At 41.7% G+C, this 23363-nt stretch overlaps 1 protein-coding gene and 1 pseudogene across 4 annotated transcripts in view; both read left to right on the top strand.

Moving 5' to 3' along the window:
• Nucleotides 1–2850, top strand: part of LOC117528231 (zinc finger protein 271-like) — a 136512-nt gene extending 133662 nt beyond the window's left edge. For 2 of the 4 annotated variants that reach the window (XM_034191250.1, XM_034191203.1), the window contains exon 3: nucleotides 666–2850. In XM_034191250.1, coding sequence (XP_034047141.1) covers nucleotides 666–1638 — 973 coding nt within the window. In that variant the 3' untranslated portion in view covers nucleotides 1639–2850. Of the gene's footprint in view, nucleotides 1–624 lie in introns of all 4 variants that reach the window. The other 2 variants (XM_034191068.1, XM_034191006.1) reach the window with 2 other exon arrangements.
• On the top strand, nucleotides 2521–22555 carry LOC117519490 (annotated as a pseudogene).
• Nucleotides 22556–23363: the final 808 nt, after the last annotated feature.

Raw genomic sequence — 23363 nt, 5'->3', positions numbered from 1 at the left:
TCCATTGCTTAAGGACACTCAAATTTACACCCACGTCAGGGATTTTTTTGACTCCTGAGTTGGTGCAGATCAGTGATCGTCTCTCTTAATGTGATTCTTAAAGCATGTATCTGTAGAAGCTTAATTAAAAAAAAAAAAAAAAAGCGTGGAAAAAACACAGAAGTTGTTGCAGCAATTTGTGTTTGGAAAAAAGAGGTGTAGCACCAAAAAAGTGAAAAAAAAAATCATAGCTGTTATTATTGGGAATAATGGCTGTCATAGTGGATTAACTTTAGCTATAAATACCGTGATGCATTGCATTTGATAATTATTCATTTCTCTCTGTTAACTGCATCTGTCCCCATCAAATCAACAATAAATAAAATGGAATAATACAGTAATAGTAGTGAACAGAGCAACCAAGCTTCTATACTAGGTGGCAGCTGGAAAATATGACTTGATTAGTTTTATTAAATTTAGATTATATTATACAGATGTTTTTACTTTGTGCAGTGTCATACAAATCATTAAGTACACGTGCATCGGCGATATCACAACTTTAGAAATACAGTACAACACCAGTTCAGTCCATATTACTTTATTCCACAGCTGCACAAAACGTTTTTGTTTTTTGTGTCACTGCAGGAACAGAACAGCACAAATGGAGACAGACTTCAACCCTGTGGTCAGAGTAATGAGGTGCACCCAAAACCAGGAAAAACAGATAAACAGTACAAGTGTGGCCAGTGTGGGAAAGCTTTCAACCGACCCGCTTATCTAAAACAACATCAAGTTATCCACAGTGAGGAAAAACCGCACACCTGTGAGCAATGTGGGATCGCTTTCAGGCAGTTACGGAGCCTAAAAAGACATCAACTCATCCACAGTGGAGAGAAACCACACACATGTGACCAGTGTGGGAAATCTTTCAGTGAATTGTTTCGTCTAAAGAAACACCAACTCGTCCACAGCGGAGAGAAACCGTACACCTGTGACCAGTGCGGCAGAGCTTTCAGTCAGTCATCTACTCTAAAATTACACCAGCGTACTCACAGTGGACATAAACCACACACCTGTGACCAATGTGGGAAATCTTTCAGCCAGTTAACTAACCTAAGGACACACCAACGCATCCACAGTGGAGAGAAACCACACACCTGTACCCAGTGTGGCAGAACCTTCAGCCAGTCATTTTGCCTCAGGACGCACCAACTCATCCATAGTGGACATAAACCGTACATCTGTGAGCAGTGTGGGAAGTCTTTCAATCAGTTATCTGGCCTAAAGAAACACCAAGTCTTGCATAGTGGAGAAAAACCGTACATCTGTGATCAATGTGGAAGAGCTTTCAGCCAGTCTTATCATCTTAGGATACATCAACTCATCCACAGAGGGCACAAACCGTACACCTGTGACCAGTGTGTGAAATCTTTCAATCAGTTATCTAACCTAAAGGCACACCAACGCACCCACAGTGGAGAGAAACCACACATCTGTGACCAGTGTGGAAGAGCTTTCAGCCAGTCATCAACGTTAAAAACACACCAGCGTGTTCACAGTGAAAATAAGACTTATACCTGTGAAGAATGTCAGAAGTGTTTTAGCCGCAGGAATTGGTACATAAGGCATAAACGGATGCATATGGGAGACAAACCGTAATGGTCAAGTTGATTTAGCATAGACGTCTTGTTCAGACTGTGAGGCTTGGAGTTGGATCTCATCCCCAGAATCCATGAGATAAAATGGATGAGTGCCTATGATTCCCTGTGGATGGGATGCCAGTCTGATTCAGGTTACTTCCCCAGCAAAGACCGGTACCCATTTACATCTGGGTGGCCTGAGACAAAGTAGATGAAGTATTTTTAATGCAAGGACACAGACAGTAGACCGTGAAACCTCAACCAATTTCAACACAATCAATACCATCTAAAGACACATTCTGCTCGAACAGGTGGATAAGGAGCTGGACTGTCAGTTTGTTGACCTGGGTTCAAATCCCTCTCCTACTACCTACCTATGTCACACTACCTTCATCTGTCTCAGTCCACCTGTCTGTAAATGGGTACCAGCCTTGACTGAGGTCCCGTCGTGAATGAAGGATTACACAGGGGTCAACATTTAAAAATGCTCCAATAATTTAAAAAAGAAAATATACCAACTATTTTTGTGATCATAAGGATTACAAAAGGTGTAGTTTTGTCTATATGGTAAAAATGATCAATTTCAGGAAGTTGTTTATTCACCTTCAGTGGTACTGAAAGCCTGCCTGGCTCGTGGACGACAGTGACTAACTCAGGTCCCGTATTCACAAAGCATCCTAAGGCTAAAAGTTATTAGTTATGTCATTCTAAGAAAAATCTTAGAATTCCTTGAATTCTAAGATTTTTTTTTTAGAGTTTTCCCTTGTTAAAAGTTAAGCATCTTGGGCCTTAAGAGAGCCCCTAAAGTGAAAAACTGTTAAGTGGAGGGAGGAGGACTTTTAAGAAGCCTAAGTGTGTCTTAAACAGACAAGATGGTGGAGAGATGTTCTCCGTATGTAGGATGACTGATTCAATAACACGCTGCCGGCTTGATGGTGCAGGGATAATGTTTGTGGTCGACCTCATTACGAATGAGCTGACTTTTCCCACCCAGCATAGTAACGTAATAACGACTGAGATGGCCATCACAACAACTGGTTACGGGAAAAATGTAAATTGCATGTAAATTCTATAACGTTCATACAGTAATATCAAAGTAAGCAATGTCAGCGGCTTCAATGGTTTCCTACAACCAGTGGTGGGCACAGTTCCGATAATCCGATAACAGATCATTATTGAAGATAATGTTTTCATTATCGGATTATCTTTTTTGGAAACTCGGTCCAAAAATTCCTGCATGAAAAATCATCTCGCACAGTGTAAAGCACGTTTTACAACATCATAAAACGTGCGCACATTCTCTCCACATGCAAAACATTTTGCGATGACACTTCCTGGGCTCCGTAAAAATGCCTGTTTTTACAAAAAAAAAAAGAACACCAATACATGACAGACTTCACATTAACGTGTTGGTTTACATAATGAATGACTGAACCAATCAGTGTTTAGCAGAGGCACTTTTACCCAGAATCCTTTGCGATTTGTCTGTGTTTGTTACTAAACCTCAGAATTAGTGCATTATTCAACATTAAAAGATATATGCTATATTTTAACTTTGTACAAATGACAGAATTGACATTAATGGAGTTATTCTATCGGTATTAATGTTATTTATAAATCAAAACCATAAGTCAGCATGACTTTATTTTTCAAGACCTCCGCCTGACCGGAGTGTTGTAATTGATAGAAAGCTAGCTTTAGGGCTGCTCTCAGGGTGCCTCTGTGTTGGGAGCTCTGTAGTAAACAAGAGCTTCCAGCAGGGGCAGAATGTTCAAAGACAAAAGTGTGGTTTCAGTGTGTGGGTCTGTTGTTACTTTTAATATTAGTAGAAGTTATTGTGGCATTAAAACTTAAATTTGTTTTACTAATAGTTGTAAATGTACCAGAGACAATATTGGAATTTATCGGTTATCTGTAACTTCCGATACATTTTTGGGTGGTTTATTGTTTTATCTTTATCTAAGATAACTTTTCAGTTATCTGATTATCTGTTATCGAAGTTAATTTTTTGTTTATCTGTGCCCACCATTGCCTACAACACTCACCTGTTTTAGGAGAACTTAGCTTGTGTGCTGCAATCTCTGCTCTGGCTTTCGAGCGCTTTTCACACTCACCACTTGTGCGCAAATACAAAAAAACATAATAATCTAATCAATATAATGATCGGCATGTGAATGAGATACAGTCAAACTTTTGAAACTGTGTAGCAATTCATTTAATTTAGTTGAGTTTCATCATCATGAAACTAAATTATTTTCATGATTACACATTTCTTAATACAGTTCGGTTATATGATTGGTTGATTGTACTGTCCGTTCATATCTAGGAGCACGGGTACATTTGTGTTTTTTTTTTTTTTTTTTTTTTTTCCTCTTTCCCTTTTTGTGAAAACCAATCACTGTTTTTCGAAGACTGCATCATACCGAGCAACGGGGTCAACAACCCCGCCTCCTCACAAAGAGGTTTCTGTCCCGTCCTTGCTCTGAGTTGTTCTCAGACGCCTCTTGGATCACTCTGGCTAAGATTCCTTGCTAAGAATCTTTTGGCTAAGTTGTGAGCTCTCTGAGAAGCTTTGTGAATACGGGCCCAAGTTTACATGTTGTAGCCCAACTCCTAATCCTGCAGAACTACCGGCTCTGTTCCACCCAACTAAGAGAAGAGTTTTGTTTTGTTAACTAATTTTACTGACATATCAAACAACAAATATGGCTATATTTTAATAAACCTCAGCAACAGTGAACATATACACACGTGTGTGTGTGTATATATATATATATATATATATATATATATATATATATATATATATATATATATATATATATATATATATATATATATATATATATATATATAATGTCTTAAATACAAACAATCTGGCCCATAAGTATTTAGACAGTGATATTTTTTATGCATTTGTTTGTTTGCACAGTGAGTTTACAGTTTAGCAGTTTTTTTATTATTACTGTATTTACTATTACTATGTTTTATTGTTTTTTATTTGCAATTTTGCCTCTGGAATTAAAATGAAATAATTGCGACGTGTGTGTCTGCATAAACAGAATCATATTCTCAGACATAATGATTAAATAAAACTTTGTGGTGTTTATATCTCTGTCCAGCTGTTCTGGCACACAGTAATGATCAATAATAGCTAATATGGTTTTCTGTTCTATGTTTACAGATATTGTGCTGTGTGGCCTCACAAGTATATAAGTATGCTATACATTATTTGACCAGTAGAGGTCAGTAGCCTTTAATGAGCTGTTAATTGGGCACTGCAGTCTCGTTTCGTAAAATATGACGTAATTTCTCTACTTCCGGGGGACAAACCATGGCATTTTCAATGGGTTTTGGGGCAAATTACACGCAAGCAAAGTGAAAATGCAGAGAAAAAGTGACAATGCAGTGGAAAGTGGACATGTGTTTGTTTATAAACCCGGAGTACAAACGTGTTGAGGCGGTTTTGCAGGCGAGAGAACACAGCTACTCTGATTAGCTATGTAGGCTAACACTTACTGACACGATGTCTCCCATCTGCCTCGTCTTTTCTTCTCCACTGGAAACCGAAAAAAATACTTTTCGCGATTGCAGCCAAAAACAAAACAGTAAACCATTTATCTGTGTGAATTTATGCTGTGTATATGAGGGCTGTCCATAAAGTATAGGTCCTTTTTATTTTTTTCAAAAACTATATGGATTTCATTCATATGTTTTACGTCAGACATGCTTGAACCCTCGTGCACATGCGTGAGTTTTTCCACACGCATGTCGGTGACGTCATTCGCCTGTGAGCACTCCTTGTGGGAGGAGTCGTCCAGCCCCTCGTCGGAATTCCTTTGTCTGAGAAGTTGCTGAGAGACTGGCGCTTTGTTTGATCAAAATTTTTTCTAAACCTGTGAGACACATCGAAGTGGACACGGTTCGAAAAATTAAGCTGGTTTTCGGTGAAAATTCTGGCTTTCGGTGAAAATTTTAACGGCTGATGAGAGATTTTGAGGTGATACTGTCGCTTTAAGGACTTCCCACGGTGCGAGACGTCGCGCAGCGCTCTCAGGCGCCATCGTCAGCCTGTTTCAAGCTGAAAACTTCCACATTTCAGGCTCTATTGATCCAGGACGTCGTGAGAGAACAGAGAAGTTTCAGAAGAAGTCGGTTTCAGCATTTTATCCAGATATTCCACTGTTAAAGGAGATTTTTTTAATGAAAGACGTGCGGATGAGTCCGCGCGTTGGGACGCAGCCGGTGCAGTGCGGAGGCACAGGAAAAACACCTCTGTTGATAAGCATTTGTAAAATCCAGGCGGCTTTTGATGGCTTTCAGTGGAGTGAGTATATGAGAAATTGTTTAACAGCTGGACATGTTCCTACTTGTCCTTAAGGCTTCCAACGGAGGTGTTTTTCCTGTGGCGGAGCGTCGCAGCGGCTGCGAGCCGACGCTGCAATCCTTCTCTCACGACGTCCTGGATCAATAGAGCCTGAAATGTGGACGTTTTCAGCTTGAAACAGGCTGACAACGGCGCCTGAGAGCGCTGCACGACGTCTCGCTCCGTGGGAAGTCCTTAAAGCGACAGTATCACCTCAAAATCTCTCATCAGCCGTTAAAATTTTCACCGAAAACCAGCTTAATTTTTCGAACCGTGTCCACTTCGATGTGTCTCACAGGTTTAGAAAAAATTTTGATCAAACAAAGCGCCAATCTCTCAGCAACTTCTCAGACAAAGGAATCCCGACGAGGGGCTGGACGACTCCTCCCACAAGGAGTGTTCACAGGCGAATGACGTCACTGACAGGCGTGGAAAAACTCACGCATGCGCACGAGGGTTCAAGCATGTCTGATGTAAAAACATGAATGAAATCCATATAGTTTTTGAAAAAAATAAAAAGGACCTATACTTTATTGACAGACCTCGTATATTGCGCAACCGAGCGGAGGTCCATATAAGTGGTCAAATCCTATCAGGCAGGGTTCAAATGAGACTGCAGTGCCCTATTGAGAGAGTTTAGGTGATTTTGTGGATGTGCAGATTATTTCTTATTTTGTTTGTTTGTTTTGTGGTATCTGTTCTTGAATGTATTTTAACATAAAGTTCACAGTTTAATTGTGATTAAAATTGCATTATATGAGTCAGCATATACAGTTTTATGCAAAAGTTTGGGCCCCCCTGATAATTTTCATGATTTTCCTTTATAAATCATTGGTTGTCTTGATCATAAATGTCAGTTAAATATATAGCAGATGAACACACTGGTATGTGAGAAGTGAAAAGAAGTTTCTGGTATTTACAGAAAGTGTGCAACAATTATTTAAACAAAATTGGGTGGGTGCATAAATTTGGGCACCCCTGTCATTTTATTGATTTGAATACATTTAGCACTAATTATTAGAACACAAAATTGGTTTGTTAAGCTCATTGACCCTTGACCTCCTTACACAGGTGAATCCAATCCTGATAAAGGGTATTTAAGGTGGCCATTTGCAAATGTTTCCCCTCTTTGCATCTCTTCTAATGAGTGGCAACACGGGAGCCTCTAAACAACTCTCAAATCACCTGAAAACAAAGATTGGATACAAAAAGCTATCTCAGAGATTTCAGCTGTCAGTTTCCACTGTGAGGAACATAGTGAGGAAATGGAAGACCACAGGCACAGTACTAGTTAAGGCCCGAAGTGGCAGGCCAAGAAAAATCTCAGGTAAGCTGAAGCAAAGGATGGTGAAAACAGTCATATTCAACCCACAGACCTGCTCAAAAGACCTACATGATCTTGGTGCAGATAGTGTCTCTGTGCATCGTTCAACTATAAAGCGCACTTTACACAAGGAGATGCTGTAATGCAGAAGAAGCCTATTTTGCATACACACCACAAACAGTCACTTGAGGTATGCTAAAGCACCTTTGGATAAGCCAGCTTCATTTTGGAACTACACTCAACAAAAATATAAATGCAACACTTTTGGTTTTGCTCCCATTTTGTATGAGATGAACTCAAAGATCTAAAACTTTTTCCACATACACAATATCACCATTTCACTCAAATATTGTTCACAAACCAGTCTAAATCTGTGATAGTGAGCACTTCTCCTTTGCTGAGATAATCCATCCCACCTCACAGGTGTGCCATATCAAGATGCTGATTAGACACCATGATTAGTGCACAGGTGTGCCTTAGACTGCCCACAATAAAAGGCCACTCTGAAAGGTGCAGTTTTGTTTTATTGGGGGGGATACCAGTCAGTATCTGGTGTGACCACCATTTGCCTCATGCAGTGCAACACATCTCCTTCGCATAGAGTTGATCAGGTTGTCAATTGTGGCCTGTGGAATGTTGGTCCACTCCTCTTCAATGGATGTGCGAAGTTGCTGGATATTGGCAGGAACTGGTACACGCTGTCGTATACGCCGGTCCAGAGCATCCCAAACATGCTCAATGGGTGACATGTCCGGTGAGTATGCCGGCCATGCAAGAACTGGGACATTTTCAGCTTCCAAGAATTGTGTACAGATCCTTGCAACATGGGGCCGTGCATTATCCTGCTGCAACATGAGGTGATGTTCTTGGATGTATGGCACAACAATGGGCCTCAGGATCTCGTCACGGTATCTCTGTGCATTCAAAATGCCATCAATAAAATGCACCTGTGTTCTTCGTCCATAACAGACGCCTGCCCATACCATAACCCCACCGCCACCATGGGCCACTCGATCCACAACACTGACATCAGAAAACTGCTCACCCACACAACGCCACACACGCTGTCTGCCATCTGCCCTGAACAGTGTGAACCCGGATTCATCCATGAAGAGAACACCTCTCCAACATGCCAAACGCCAGCGAATGTGAGTATTTGCCCACTCAAGTCGGTTATGACGACGAACTGAAGTCAGGTCGAGACCCCGATGAGGACGACGAGCATGCAGATGAGCTTCCCTGAGATGGTTTCTGACAGTTTGTGCAGAAATTCTTTGGTTATGCAAACCGATTGTTTCAGCAGCTGTCTGAGTGGCTGGTCTCAGACGATCTTGGAGGTGAACATGTTGGATGTGGAGGTCCTGGGCTGGTGTGGTTACACGTGGTCTGCGGTTGTGAGGCTTGTTGGATGTACTGCCAAATTCTCTGAAACACCTTTGGAGACGGCTTATGGTAGAGAAATGAACATTCAATACACGAGCAACAGCTCTGGTTGACATTCCTGCTGTCAGCGTGCCAATTGCACGCTCCCTCAAATCTTGCGACATCTGTGGCATTGTGCTGTGTGATAAAACTGCACCTTTCAGAGTGGCCTTTTATTGTGGACAGTCTAAGGCACACCTGTGCACTAATCATGGTGTCTAATCAGCATCTTGATATGGCACACCTGTGAGGTGGGATGGATTATCTCAGCAAAGGAGAAGTGCTCACTATCACAGATTTAGACTGGTTTGTGAACAATATTTGAGGGAAATGGTGATATTGTGTATGTGGAAAAAGATTTAGATCTTTGAGTTCATCTCATACAAAATGGGAGCAAAACCAAAAGTGTTGCATTTATATTTTTGTTGAGTGTAGAAGCACTCAGAGTGTGCAAACCTCTGCCAAGGCCATGGGGTCACTGATGCCATAACATCTACATGACGTGGAATCATTGAACCTAAAAAAGTGTAACGATGTTTGCTCAGTAGTTAAAAAAAAAAGTTTAATCTGCTGTGACTGGATAGCATGTATCCTTAGCGCTTGGCATCACAGTTTATTGCAACTTGCACCTTTCCCAGAAGCTACTGTCATCTGAGCACTGATATTGTGAATTTTTTAACATTTATGAAACACTTTTCTAAACAAGGCCATAGGGTCACTGACCCTAAAGAGATTCCCTCCTTGGCACAGTGATCTATTTATTTTTGTCTGTTTCTCTAAAATTGTATATAATCATTAGATTATTAATATATAAACAAAAACAAATTTAAGAAATATTACAATTTGAAAACAAATGCACCCGAATGTGATGACAGCTGCAACTGCTTAATGCTAACTTTTAACATTGAAAATGCCATAGACATGCTAACGCATTAGCATCATGATCCGGATCACTAAAATTTAATCACTTGTTGCTCTTGTCATTTCCAACCTCCTTGGTGGAGGTAAAAACAAATTTAAGAAATATTACAATTTTAAAACAAATGCACCCGAACATGATGACAGCTGCAACTGCTTAATGCTAACTTTTAGCATTGAAAATGCCATAGACATGCTAACGCATTAGCATTGTGATCCGGATCACCACTAAAATTTAATCACTTGTTCCTCTTGTCATTTCCAACCACTCCACAAAATTTCATCAAAATCCATTCAAAACCTTTTGAGTTATTCTGCTGACAGACAGACAAACAAACAAACCTGACCGAAAATACAACCTCCTTGGCGGAGGTGCTGTGGACTGATGAAACTAAAATTGAGCTATTTGGACATAACAAGGGGCGGTATGCATGGCTGAAAAAGAACACAGCACTCCAAGAAAAACACTTGCTACCTATAGTAAAATTTGCCATCATGCTGTGGGGCTGTGTGGCCAGTGCAGGTACTGGGAATTGTGTTAAAGTTGAGGGTCACATGGATTCCAGTCAATATCAGCAGATTATTGAGAATAATGTTCATGAATCAGTGACAAAGTTGACGTTGCGCCGAGGCTGGACCGTTCAACAAGACAACGACCCTAAACACTGCTCAAAATCTACTAAGGCATTCATGCAAAGGAACAAGTACAACGTTCTGGAATGGCCATCTCAGTCCCCAGACCTGAATATTATTGAAAATCTGTGATTTTAAGTGGGCTGTCCATGCTCAGAAACCAACAAACCTGAATGAACTGGAGATGTTTTGTAAAGAAGAATGGTCCAAATTACCTTCAACCGGAATTGGAAGCTATGGGAAGCGTTTAGAGGCTGTTATTTCTGCAAAAGGAGGATCTACTAAATATTGATGCATTTTTTCTGTTGGGGTGCCCAAATTTATGCACCTGCCTAATTTTGTTTAAAGAATTATTGCACACTTTCTGTAAATCCTTCTGTAAAAACTTCATTTCATTTCTCAAATATCACTGTGTTTGTCTGCTATATCATGATATATTTAACTGACATTGCTGATCCAAAAAACCAATGATTTATAAAGGAAAACCATGGAAATCATCATCAGGGGTGCCCAAACTTTTTACATACAACTATAAACATGTCTGGCTGTTGCTTTTAGAGCTGATTGGTGGGAGCGTCCCACCAATGGGGCTAAATAACCATCATCATTTTGTCTCAATTTAAGAGTGTTTTGTACTATTTGGTGTCACCTACTAAGAGAAAAAATTACTTCATCACAAGCGGTGAGAATAAATGAGGTGTAAAAGCAAATTCTTTCCGGGTCGACTGCAGCTCATTGCGTCCTTGCTAAACTTCAGTTTGACACCAGCTTCATCTGTCCTGTCCACAAACACCACAGAGAAGAACATCGTTATTTGAGCACAGCAACCTCCTCTGCGACCTTCAAGAGGTTTGTTGCTAAAGACAAACCAGGTATATTAGTTATTTTGTACCAACAGGAACTTCAGTTACTCTTTTCACAACTGTGAAGTGACAGTTTTAACTCTTGTGGTGTGAGACAAAACATGCATTACTTTATTGTGGGGTACATTTCTTCCCACTCTACACTTACAAGTTGAGGTGAGGGGGGTAAAATCTTGTTATAGCAACTGATTGTGGTTGTACTTTCTGCTTCATGTCAAAAGTCTGGCTGCAGCATTGTACACCAACTGGAGACCCCTAATGCTAGACTGCGGTAAACCAGAAAATAGAACATTGCAGTAGTTCATTGTAGAAGAGATAAACACATGGATCAGGGTCTCAGCATCAGCCATACACAGGATGGGACAAATCTTCGCTATATTTCGCAGGTGGAAGAAAGCAGTCCTAGTAATATTTCTAACGTGGAGGCCAAAGGACCACGAAGGATCAAAAATTACCCCAAGGTTCCTCACTTTGTCAGTGTGATGTATGACACACGAGCCGAGGCTGAATGTTAACTGGTCAAATTGATGCTGATGTCACACTGGACCAAGAACCATCATTTCAGTCTTATCAGAGTTTAAAAGTAGGAAGTTTCTACAACCCCTGGCAAAAATTATGGAATCACCGGCCTTGGAGGATGTTCATTCAGTTGTTTAATTTTGTAGAAAAAAAGCAGATCACAGACATGACACAACTTTCTGGCTTTAAGAAACACTATAAGAAATCAAGAAAAAAAGATTGTGGCAATCAGTAACGGTTACTTTTTTAGACCAAGCAGAGGAAAAAATTATGGAATCACCCTGTAAATTTTCATCCCCAAAACTAACACCTGCATCATATCAGATCTACTCATTAGTCTGCATCTAAAAAGGAGTGAACACACCTTGGAGAGCTGTTGCACCAAGTGGACTGACATGAATCAAGGCTCCAACACGAGAGATGTCAATTGAAACAAAGGAGAGGATTATCAAACTCTTAAAAGAGAGTAAATCATCACGCAATGTTGAAAAAGATGTTGGTTGTTCACAGTCAGCTGTGTCTAAACTCTGGACCAAATACAAACAACATGGGAAGGTTGTTAAAGGCAAACATACTGGTAGACCAAGGAAGACATCAAAGCGTCAAGACAGAAAACTTAAAGCAATATGTCTCAAAAATCGAAAAATGTACAACAAAACAAATGAGGAACGAATGGGAGGAAACTGGAGTCAACGTCTGTGACTGAACTGTAAGAAACCGCCTAAAGGAAATGGGATTTACATACAGAAAAGCTAAACGAAAGGCATCATTAACACCTAAACAGAAAAAAACAAGGTTACAATGGGCTAAGGAAAAGCAATTGTGGACTGTGGATGACTGGATGAAAGTCATATTCAGTGATGAATCTCGAATCTGCATTGGGCAAGGTGATGATGCTGGAACTTTTGTTTGGTGCCTTTCCAATGAGATTTATAAAGATGACTGCCTGAAGAGAACATGTAAATTTCCACAGTCATTGATGATATGGGGCTGCATGTCAGGTAAAGGCACTGGGGAGATGGCTGTCATTACATCATCAATAAATGCACAAGTTTACGTTGATATTTTGGACAATTGAAAGGATGTTTGGGGATGATGAAATCATTTTTCAAGATGATAATGCATCTTGCCATAGAGCAAAAACTGCAAAAACATTCCTTGCAAAAAGACACATAGGGTCAATGTCATGGCATAGGGTCAATGTCAATGAGCAGATCTGATTTGATGCAGGTGTTAATTTGGGGGATGAAAATTTACAGGGTGATTCCATAATTTTTTCCTCAGAATTGAGTGATTCCATATTTTTTTCCTCTGCTTGGTCTAAAAAAGTAACCGTTACTGACTGCCACAATCTTTTTTTCTTGATTTCTTATAGTGTTTCTTAAAGCCAGAAAGTTGCCATTTGAAATGACTTCAGTTTTGTGTCATGTCTGTGATCTGCTTTTTTCTACAAAATTAAACAACTGAATGAACATCCTCTGAGGCCGGTGATTCCATAATTTTTGCCAGGGGTTGTAGACATCCAACTTAACTTCTCACTGCTGCAAGGCAATCTTCTAAGGATTTTATATGAACTAGATTACCAGCAGTTATCGGCATGTATAACTGAGTATCATCTGCATAGCAGTGAAAGGTAATCCCAAAATGCCGCAATATGTGCCCAAGGGGTGATATATAAAGGGAGAAAAGCAGGGGGCCTAAGACAGACCCCTGTGGAACCCCAAATTTCATGTCACTAAGGTTAGAGGTAGTGTTACTGTACAAAACACAGTGAGAACGACTGGTCAAGTATATAGTCAGCCATGCAAGGGCACTCCCAGTAATCCCAAAATAATTTTCCAGCCTATCAAGTAGAATATGATGATCTACTGTATCAAATGCAGCACTGAGCTCTAACAGCAGAAGAACCGTAGTGGTGTCTGAATCCATTGTAAGCAGAAGATCATTCACCACTTTAGTGAGAGCCGTGTCTGTGGAATGATATTTTCTAAAAGCAGACTGCAGTGGCTCAAAGAGATTATTCTCAGTAAGATAGTCCATGAGCTGCCATGACACCACTTTTTCCAGAATTTTAGAGCAAAATGATAGATTTGATATTGGACGATAGTTTTTTAATACACTAGGGTCAAGATTAGGTTTCTTAAGTAATGGTTTAATCACTGCAGATATGAAACATTTAGGAACAGATCCAGAAGTTAAAGAAAGATTGCTCAAAGCACTTTACAAATAATGCCTCACATTCAGCCCGCTGTCAGGGTGCTGCCATACAAGGCACTCACTACAAAACCGGGAGCAACTAGAGGATTAAAATCCTTGCCCAAGGGCCCTTAGTGATTTTCCAGTCAGGCTGGGATTTGAACTGAGGATCTTCTGGTCTGAAGCCCAACGCCTTACCTACTACACCAGGGGTAGGCAACCTGTTCCAGAAAGAGCCATGAGGGTGCAGGTTTTCTTTGCAGCCGCTGACTCCACCTGGTGATTTTACTGATTAATATCACTTTGAGCAGATGGAATCAGTTAATCAGTGAAATCACCTGGTGGAGTCAGTGGCTGCAAAGAAAACCTGCACCCTCATGGCTCTTTCTGGAACAGGTTGCCTACCCCTGTACTACACCATCACCTCCCCATCTTTGACCTCCCTCTTCTCCTCCTGCCTGGTGGCTCCATCCTCAGCGTCCTTCTCCCTAGATACCCTGGGTCCCTCCTCTGCACATGTCCAAACCATCTTAATCTTACCTCTTTGACTTTGTCTCCAAACCATCCCACCTGAAATGTCCCTCTGATATGTTCATTCCTAATCCTGTCCATTGTCATCATCCCAGGTGAAAATGCAACATCTTCAGCTCTGCTACCTCCAGATCTGCCTCCTGTCTTTTTGTTAGTGCCACTGCCTATAGGATGTACAACATAGCTGGTCTCACTGCTGTATAGTAAACTTCCCCTTCCAGTCTTGCCAATATCTGTAAGTTGACTCCAAGTGTATAAAGTTCTCTACCTTCACTGCTTACAACTTCACACTTCAGTCTCCCACCCAACTCTTGTTCATTCATACACATGTACTGCATGTTGCTTCTCCTGTCTTTCATTCTCCTTCTCTCCAGAGCATATCTGAACCTCCTCCCTACACTTGCTACAGATCACAAGGTCATCTGCAAATATCATAGTCCATGGAGACTCCTCTCTGATCTTGTCCATCACCTTTGCGAACAAGAAAGCTCAGAGCTGATCCTTCAATCAATCAATCAATCAATTTTTTTATATAGCGCCAAATCACAACAAACAGTTGCCCCAAGGCGCTTTATATTGTAAGGCAAGGCCATACAATAATTATGTAAAACCCCAACGGTCAAAACGACCCCCTGTGAGCAAGCACTTGGCTACAGTGGGAAGGAAAAACTCCCTTTTAACAGGAAGAAACCTCCAGCAGAACCAGGCTCAGGGAGGGGCAGTCTTCTGCTGGGACTGGTTGGGGCTGAGGGAGAGAACCAAGAAAAAGACATGCTGTGGAGGGGAGCAGAGATCGATCACTAATGATTAAATGCAGAGTGGTGCATACAGAGCAAAAAGAGAAAGAAACAGTGCATCATGGGAACCCCCCAGCAGTCTACGTCTATAGCAGCATAACTAAGGGATGGTTCAGGGTCACCTGATCCAGCCCTAACTATAAGCTTTAGCAAAAAGGAAAGTTTTAAGCCTAATCTTAAAAGTAGAGAGGGTGTCTGTCTCCCTGATCTGAATTGGGAGCTGGTTCCACAGGAGAGGAGCCTGAAAGCTGAAGGCTCTGCCTCCCATTCTACTCTTACAAACCCTAGGAACTACAAGTAAGCCTGCAGTCTGAGAGCGAAGCGCTCTATTGGGGTGATATGGTACTACGAGGTCCCTAAGATAAGATGGGACCTGATTATTCAAAACCTTATAAGTAAGAAGAAGAATTTTAAATTCTATTCTAGAATTAACAGGAAGCCAATGAAGAGAGGCCAATATGGGTGAGATATGCTCTCTCCTTCTAGTCCCCGTCAGTACTCTAGCTGCAGCATTTTGAATTAACTGAAGGCTTTTTAGAGAACTTTTAGGACAACCTGATAATAATGAATTACAATAGTCCAGCCTAGAGGAAATAAATGCATGAATTAGTTTTTCAGCATCACTCTGAGACAAGACCTTTCTGATTTTAGAGATATTGCGTAAATGCAAAAAAGCAGTCCTACATATTTGTTTAATATGCGCTTTGAATGACATATCCTGATCAAAAATGACTCCAAGATTTCTCACAGTATTACTAGAGGTCAGGGTAATGCCATCCAGAGTAAGGATCTGGTTAGACACCATGTTTCTAAGATTTGTGGAGCCAAGTACAATAACTTCAGTTTTATCTGAGTTTAAAAGCAGGAAATTAGAGGTCATCCATGTCTTTATGTCTGTAAGACAATCCTGCAGTTTAGCTAATTGGTGTGTGTCCTCTGGCTTCATGGATAGATAAAGCTGGGTATCATCTGCGTAACAATGAAAATTTAAGCAATACCGTCTAATAATACTGCCTAAGGGAAGCATGTATAAAGTAAATAAAATTGGTCCTAGCACAGAACCTTGTGGAACTCCATAATTAACTTTAGTGTGTGAAGAAGATTCCCCATTTACATGAACAAATTGTAATCTATTAGACAAATATGATTCAAACCACCGCAGCGCAGTGCCTTTAATACCTATGGCATGCTCTAATCTCTGTAATAAAATTTTATGGTCAACAGTATCAAAAGCAGCACTGAGGTCTAACAGAACAAGCACAGAGATGAGTCCACTGTCCGAGGCCATAAGAAGATCATTTGTAACCTTCACTAATGCTGTTTCTGTACTATGATGAATTCTAAAACCTGACTGAAACTCTTCAAATAGACCATTCCTCTGCAGATGATCAGTTAGCTGTTTTACAACTACCCTTTCAAGAATTTTTGAGAGAAAAGGAAGGTTGGAGATTGGCCTATAATTAGCTAAGATAGCTGGGTCAAGTGATGGCTTTTTAAGTAATGGTTTAATTACTGCCACCTTAAAAGCCTGTGGTACATAGCCAACTAACAAAGATAGATTGATCATATTTAAGATCGAAGCATTAAATAATGGTAGGGCTTCCTTGAGCAGCCTGGTAGGAATGGGGTCTAATAAACATGTTGATGGTTTGGATGAAGTAACTAATGAGAATAACTCAGACAGAACAATCGGAGAGAAAGAGTCTAACCAAATACCGGCATCACTGAAAGCAGCCAAAGATAACGATACGTCTTTGGGATGGTTATGAGTAATTTTTTCTCTAATAGTTAAAATTTTGTTAGCAAAGAAAGTCATGAAGTCATTACTAGTTAAAGTTAATGGAATACTCAGCTCAATAGAGCTCTGACTCTTTGTCAGCCTGGCTACAGTGCTGAAAAGAAACCTGGGGTTGTTCTTATTTTCTTCAATTAGTGATGAGTAGAAAGATGTCCTAGCTTTACGGAGGGCTTTTTTATAGAGCAACAGACTCTTTTTCCAGGCTAAGTGAAGATCTTCTAAATTAGTGAGACGCCATTTCCTCTCCAACTTACGGGTTATCTGCTTTAAGCTACGAGTTTGTGAGTTATACCACGGAGTCAGACACTTCTGATTTAAAGCTCTCTTTTTCAGAGGAGCTACAGCATCCAAAGTTGTCTTCAATGAGGATGTAAAACTATTGACGAGATACTCTATCTCCCTTACAGAGTTTAGGTAGCTACTCTGCACTGTGTTGGTATATGGCATTAGAGAACATAAAGAAGGAATCATATCCTTAAACCTAGTTACAGCGCTTTCTGAAAGACTTCTAGTGTAATGAAACTTATTCCCCACTGCTGGGTAGTCCATCAGAGTAAATGTAAATGTTATTAAGAAATGATCAGACAGAAGGGAGTTTTCAGGGAATACTGTTAAGTCTTCTATTTCCATACCATAAGTCAGAACAAGATCTAAGATATGATTAAAGTGGTGGGTGGACTCATTTACTTTTTGAGCAAAGCCAATAGAGTCTAATAATAGATTAAATGCAGTGTTGAGGCTGTCATTCTCAGCATCTGTGTGGATGTTAAAATCGCCCACTATAATTATCTTATCTGAGCTAAGCACTAAGTCAGACAAAAGGTCTGAAAATTCACAGAGAAACTCACAGTAACGACCAGGTGGACGATAGATAATAACAAATAAAACTGGTTTTTGGGACTTCCAATTTGGATGGACAAGACTAAGAGACAAGCTTTCAAATGAATTAAAGCTCTGTCTGGGTTTTGGATTAATTAATAAGCTGGAATGGAAGATTGCTGCTAATCCTCCACCCCGGCCCGTGCTACGAGCATTCTGACAGTTAGTGTGACTCGGGGGTGTTGACTCATTTAAACTAACATATTCATCCTGCTGTAACCAGGTTTCTGTTAGGCAGAATAAATCAATATGTTGATCAATTATTATATCATTTACCAACAGGGACTTAGAAGAGAGAGACCTAATGTTTAATAGACCACATTTAACTGTTTTAGTCTGTGGTGCAGTTGAAGGTGCTATATTATTTTTTCTTTTTGAATTTTTATGCTTAAATAGATTTTTGCTGGTTATTGGTAGTCTGGGAGCAGGCACCGTCTCTACGGGGATGGGGTAATGAGGGGATGGCAGGGGGAGAGAAGCTGCAGAGAGGTGTGTAAGACTACAACTCTGCTTCCTGGTCCCAACCCTGGATAGTCACGGTTTGGAGGATTTAAGAAAATTGGCCAGATTTCTAGAAATGAGAGCTGCTCCATCCAAAGTGGGATGGATGCCGTCTCTCCTAACAAGACCAGGTTTTCCCCAGAAGCTTTGCCAATTATCTATGAAGCCCACCTCATTTTTTGGACACCACTCAGACAGCCAGCAATTCAAGGAGAACATGCGGCTAAACATGTCACTCCCGGTCCGATTGGGGAGGGGCCCAGAGAAAACTACAGAGTCCGACATTGTTTTTGCAAAGTTACACACCGATTTAATGTTAATTTTAGTGACCTCCGATTGGCGTAACCGGGTGTCATTACTGCCGACGTGAATTACAATCTTACCAAATTTACGCTTAGCCTTAGCCAGCAGTTTCAAATTTCCTTCAATGTCGCCTGCTCTGGCCCCCGGAAGACAATTGACTATGGTTGCTGGTGTCGCTAACTTCACATTTCTCAAAACAGAGTCGCCAATAACCAGAGTTTGATCCTCGGCGGGTGTGTCGTCGAGTGGGAAAAAACGGTTAGAGATGTGAACGGGTTGGCGGTGTACACGGGGCTTCTGTTTAGGGCTACGCTTCCTCCTCACAGTCACCCAGTCGGCCTGCTTTCCCGGCTGCTCGGGATCTGCCAGGGGGGAACTAACGGCGGCTAAGCTACCTTGGTCCGCACCGACTACAGGGGCCTTGCTAGCTGTAGAATTTTCCACGGTGCGGAGCCGAGTCTCCAATTCGCCCAGCCTGGCCTCCAAAGCTACGAATAAGCTACACTTATTACAAGTACCATTACTGCTAAAGGAGGCCGAGGAATAACTAAACATTTCACACCCAGAGCAGAAAAGTGCGCGAGAGACAGGAGAAGCCGCCATGCTAAATCGGCTAAGAGCTAGTAGCTATGCTAAGCTAGCGGATTCCTAAAAACACGCAAAGTGAATAATGTGTAAATAATTTAGAGGTGATTCAGCAGAAGGAGTGCTTTAGTTAAGGCACGTAAAGATTACACTGGGAAACAAATCGTAATCTAGATAACTAGATCAATCTAACTGCGCAGATTAAACAGCTAACAGATACAGAAAAACACCGCTGTGCTCCGGAACAGGAAGTGATACAATACCGCAGTGAGAGCCAACCACCAGTAGAGGCAAGCAAGAGGCAGTGGGATCCTTGAATCCCACTGCCACCTTTAATGCATCAGTCATCCAGACTGTGCATCTCACGTCTGTCACACTGTCCTTGTACATATCCTGCACCACCCTCACATACTTCTCTCCAACTCCAGACTTCTTCATCAGCACTCTCAGCAAAAATATCTGTAAATGCACTTTCTCAGAAAGACACCATAGTGCTGCTCCCAGATCTTAACATATCTTCTTAGTTTTCACTATTCTGTCCCATAACGTCATGCTGTGGCTGATCAGCTTCAGGCCTCTGTAGTTGTTGCAGCTTTGCACATCACCCTCATTCTTGAAATTGTAACCATTGGAACCAAAATGCTTATTATTGATCCACAAGCTAAACGTGTGTTTATCAATTTTATACATTTGTGATTCAAATCTTTTTGATGCTGCTTTAGAACTTGGGTGACACCAACGCACATGGACCTGAACCCTGTCCACAAAGCAACAAAGCAATTCCAACACCTGCAAAGACAGAGAAACCATACAGCTGCAACCAGTGTGGGAAAACCTTCAGCCATTCAGCAACTCTAAAGACACATCAGCGTTTGCACATCAGAGACAATCTGCACCACTGTGACATAAGTGGTCGAGCGTTCAGCCAGTCGTCATGCTTAAAACAACACAAACTCACCCACAATGGAGAGAAACCCTACATCTGTGACAAGTGTGGGAAAGCTTTCAGCCATTCATCTGACCTAAAAATACACCAAGTCACCCACAGTGAACATAAACCATACACCTGTGACCAATGTGGGAAAACTTTCAGTTACGCAACAACCCTATAAGCAATCCACAGTGGAGATAAACCGTTTATCTGTGAGCAGTGTGCAAAGCTTTCATACGGTTTGCAAACATGAAAACTGACCAAATCACTCACAGGGAACACAAACCGTACACCTGTAACCAATGTGGGAAAGCCTTCAGTCGTTCAGCAAACCTAAAAGCACGCCACGGTTTGCACACTGGAGAGAGAGATAATCTGCACCACTGTAACCAGTGTGGGAAAGCTTTTAACCGTCTATCAAATCTGAAGAAACACCAGTTCATCCACACTGGGAGCAGACCACACCCCTGTGACCAGTGTGAGAAAGCTTTCACCACTCAAGGTTTCTTAAAAGTCCATAAAGTCATCCACAGTGGAGATCGACCGTACACCTGTAACCAATGTGGGAGATGCTTCAGCCGATCATTTGACCTAAAAACACACCAACTCCTCCACGGTGGAAATAAACTATACGCCTGCCCACAGTGTGGGAAAACATTCAGCCACGGAGCTACTCTAAAAGCATACCAGCATTTGCACTCTGGAGAGAATCTGCACCACTGTGACCAATGTGGTAAAAACATTTTCCATGTTATGCAACTTGGAGTTCCTACTGGACACGAGCCTCGAGTGTCCTCGGTCCCACTGTGAAGGGGTTTGCCAGGAGAGATCTTGGTATGAGGATGTTTCAAAAGAAACAAACCCCAGCTAAAACCTCCACAAAGCGCCTAGGCACCAGGGCGTATGAAGAAAGTAGTGGTGATACTTCTCCCAGTGCTGCAGGGAGACATCTCTTCTGTAGCAGCACTCAGCTGGGTCATCCACCAGATAGTTCTGATCCTGGACCCCAGCAACGACACCATCAATGGGCTAAAAGAATCCAGTGAAACTGCATCATTGTAAATTGGTCCATTGGGGAGAAGAAAAAGATCTCTCACTGCTCCGCTTACTCAAACTTGAGAAGTCGAGCAGGAGATCAAAGGCAGTATTTGAGGAGAGGAAAGGTCACCATCTTGAAGAGAGCCCCTCGGATACAAAGTCAGTAATGTTAAGGGTGCAGCTTTAGACCCCGGGTCTGGGGCCCACTGCACTCTTGTAGAAGGAAGTTCAAGGCAGAAACCACACAGCTGTGCACAGTGTGGAAGAGCTTTCAGTCGGTTTGATTACTTAAAGGTTCACCAGCTGACCCACAGTGGACACAAACCGCACAATTGTGATCAGTGTGGAAGAGCTTTCAGCCAACTTCACACCCTCAGGTCGCACCACCGCCTCCACAGTGACAGCAAACTGCATGCCTGCATCCACTGTGGAAGGGTGTTCAGCTTACCTAAAAGCACACAAAGGTGACAGTCTGCTTGCTGACGTTCTCTGTTCTTCTCCAATATTTAAAATTAATCAATTTTATTCTCCTCATTTGTCCGAGTCCGTGGAGCGGAGCATTTCAGTAGACATGCAGCAGTTGTTGGTGATTAAAGAAGAACTTCTCCATGAACAGCAGGAGGGGAATGTGAGTGTTGACCAGGAGGACATTAAAGAGGAACAAGAGAATCTCTACATCAGTCAGCAGGAGCAGCAGCTGGAGGAGGCCATCAACATGCAGCCATTGTTCGTGATTAAAGAAGAAACTCTCCCTGAACACCAGGAATGGAGTCTGAGTGTTGACCAGAAGGACATGAAAGAAGAAGAGAAGCTGTGGATAAGTCAGCAGGGAGAGCAGCTTCAGCAGCTGGAGGAGGCAGATCTCACCAAGTTTGGTTTCACTGCCGTCCCTGTGAAGAGTGAAAATGATGATGAAAAACCAGAGTCATCACAGCTTCATCAAAGCACAGAGGCTGAACCTGTAGCCAGCAGCTCATCTGTACACAGAACACTGACAGCAGAAGATGATGGAGAGGACGATGGAGGACCACAACCAGCCAGCAACTCAGGTCCAAACAGTCATTTACAACCAGATACCAGTGGCAGGAGTTTAGACAGTTCTGGAACTGAGACTGAAGACAGTGACAAAAGCTCTAAATATGGAAAAGCATCTGGTCACATGAACAGCTCAGAGCAACAAAAGGAGTGGCAAACAAGAAGAAAACCATTTAGCTGTTCTGATCGACGACAAATACTGAAACAGAAGAACACTGTGAAGCCACAAACGACAAACCACACAGGACAACTCTCCGGTGGAAGCACTCAAATGGATAATCCACCAGATCAGCATAGTTCTGATCCTGGACTCCAGCAACAACAGCATCAATGGGCCAAAAGAAACAAATGAAACTATGCCACAGTAAATTGGACCATTGAAGAGAAGAAAAAGATCTTTCACTGCTTCACTTACTCAAGGCATGAGAAGTGGGGCAGAAAAACAAAGGCAGTATTTGAGGAGCGCATAAAAGAAGTGGATCTACCATCAGAAAAGAAAGAAGCCACCACAACTGCAAAACTGCAATCGATCGCCTCACAAATCGCAAAATATCTGACAGCAGAGGAAATACAAAAAATAAAGGAAGAAGCCCAAAAAGAAGCAATAAAAGATCATCAGTTGATGGAAAAAGGGAAACAACTTCATTTTGAAAGGAGTCAGTGGAAGAGGGAGGAAGAGTGGATACTGCTGTGGGCAATGGAATATGCCAAAATAAAATACACCAACAGCCAGACAAAGAGATGTGGAGAATGGCAAAAAATATTCCAACACCACTGCCCAAGTAAAAAAGACATCCCAAGAAAGCAACTCACCACCCAAAAATGCAACTTTGTCACACAAAAACATTTCTCGGATGCTGAAATAAAAGTGATGCAACAGGAGGTTGGGCAAATGATCAGAGACGGCATCTGCCCTCTGACACAACCCATTGCACCACCAAGAAATGACTGTCCTCAAAAAACATACACCCAACAAAAAGCACCAGACCAAACCAGCCTCTCACACCAAATGAAAAGTAGGTGTCAAACACAACCCCAACAAAAACGAAATCACGCACTGCCCCCCGAAAAAACGAGCCATTCACCGCCCCCCGAATAAACGAGC

The sequence above is a fragment of the Thalassophryne amazonica genome, chromosome 1 (assembly GCF_902500255.1).
Source record: "Thalassophryne amazonica chromosome 1, fThaAma1.1, whole genome shotgun sequence".
NCBI classification, from domain to species: Eukaryota; Metazoa; Chordata; class Actinopteri; order Batrachoidiformes; family Batrachoididae; genus Thalassophryne; species Thalassophryne amazonica.
The sequence above is the reverse complement of the archived record's forward strand: the minus strand, read 5'-3'. Positions and strand labels throughout refer to the sequence as shown.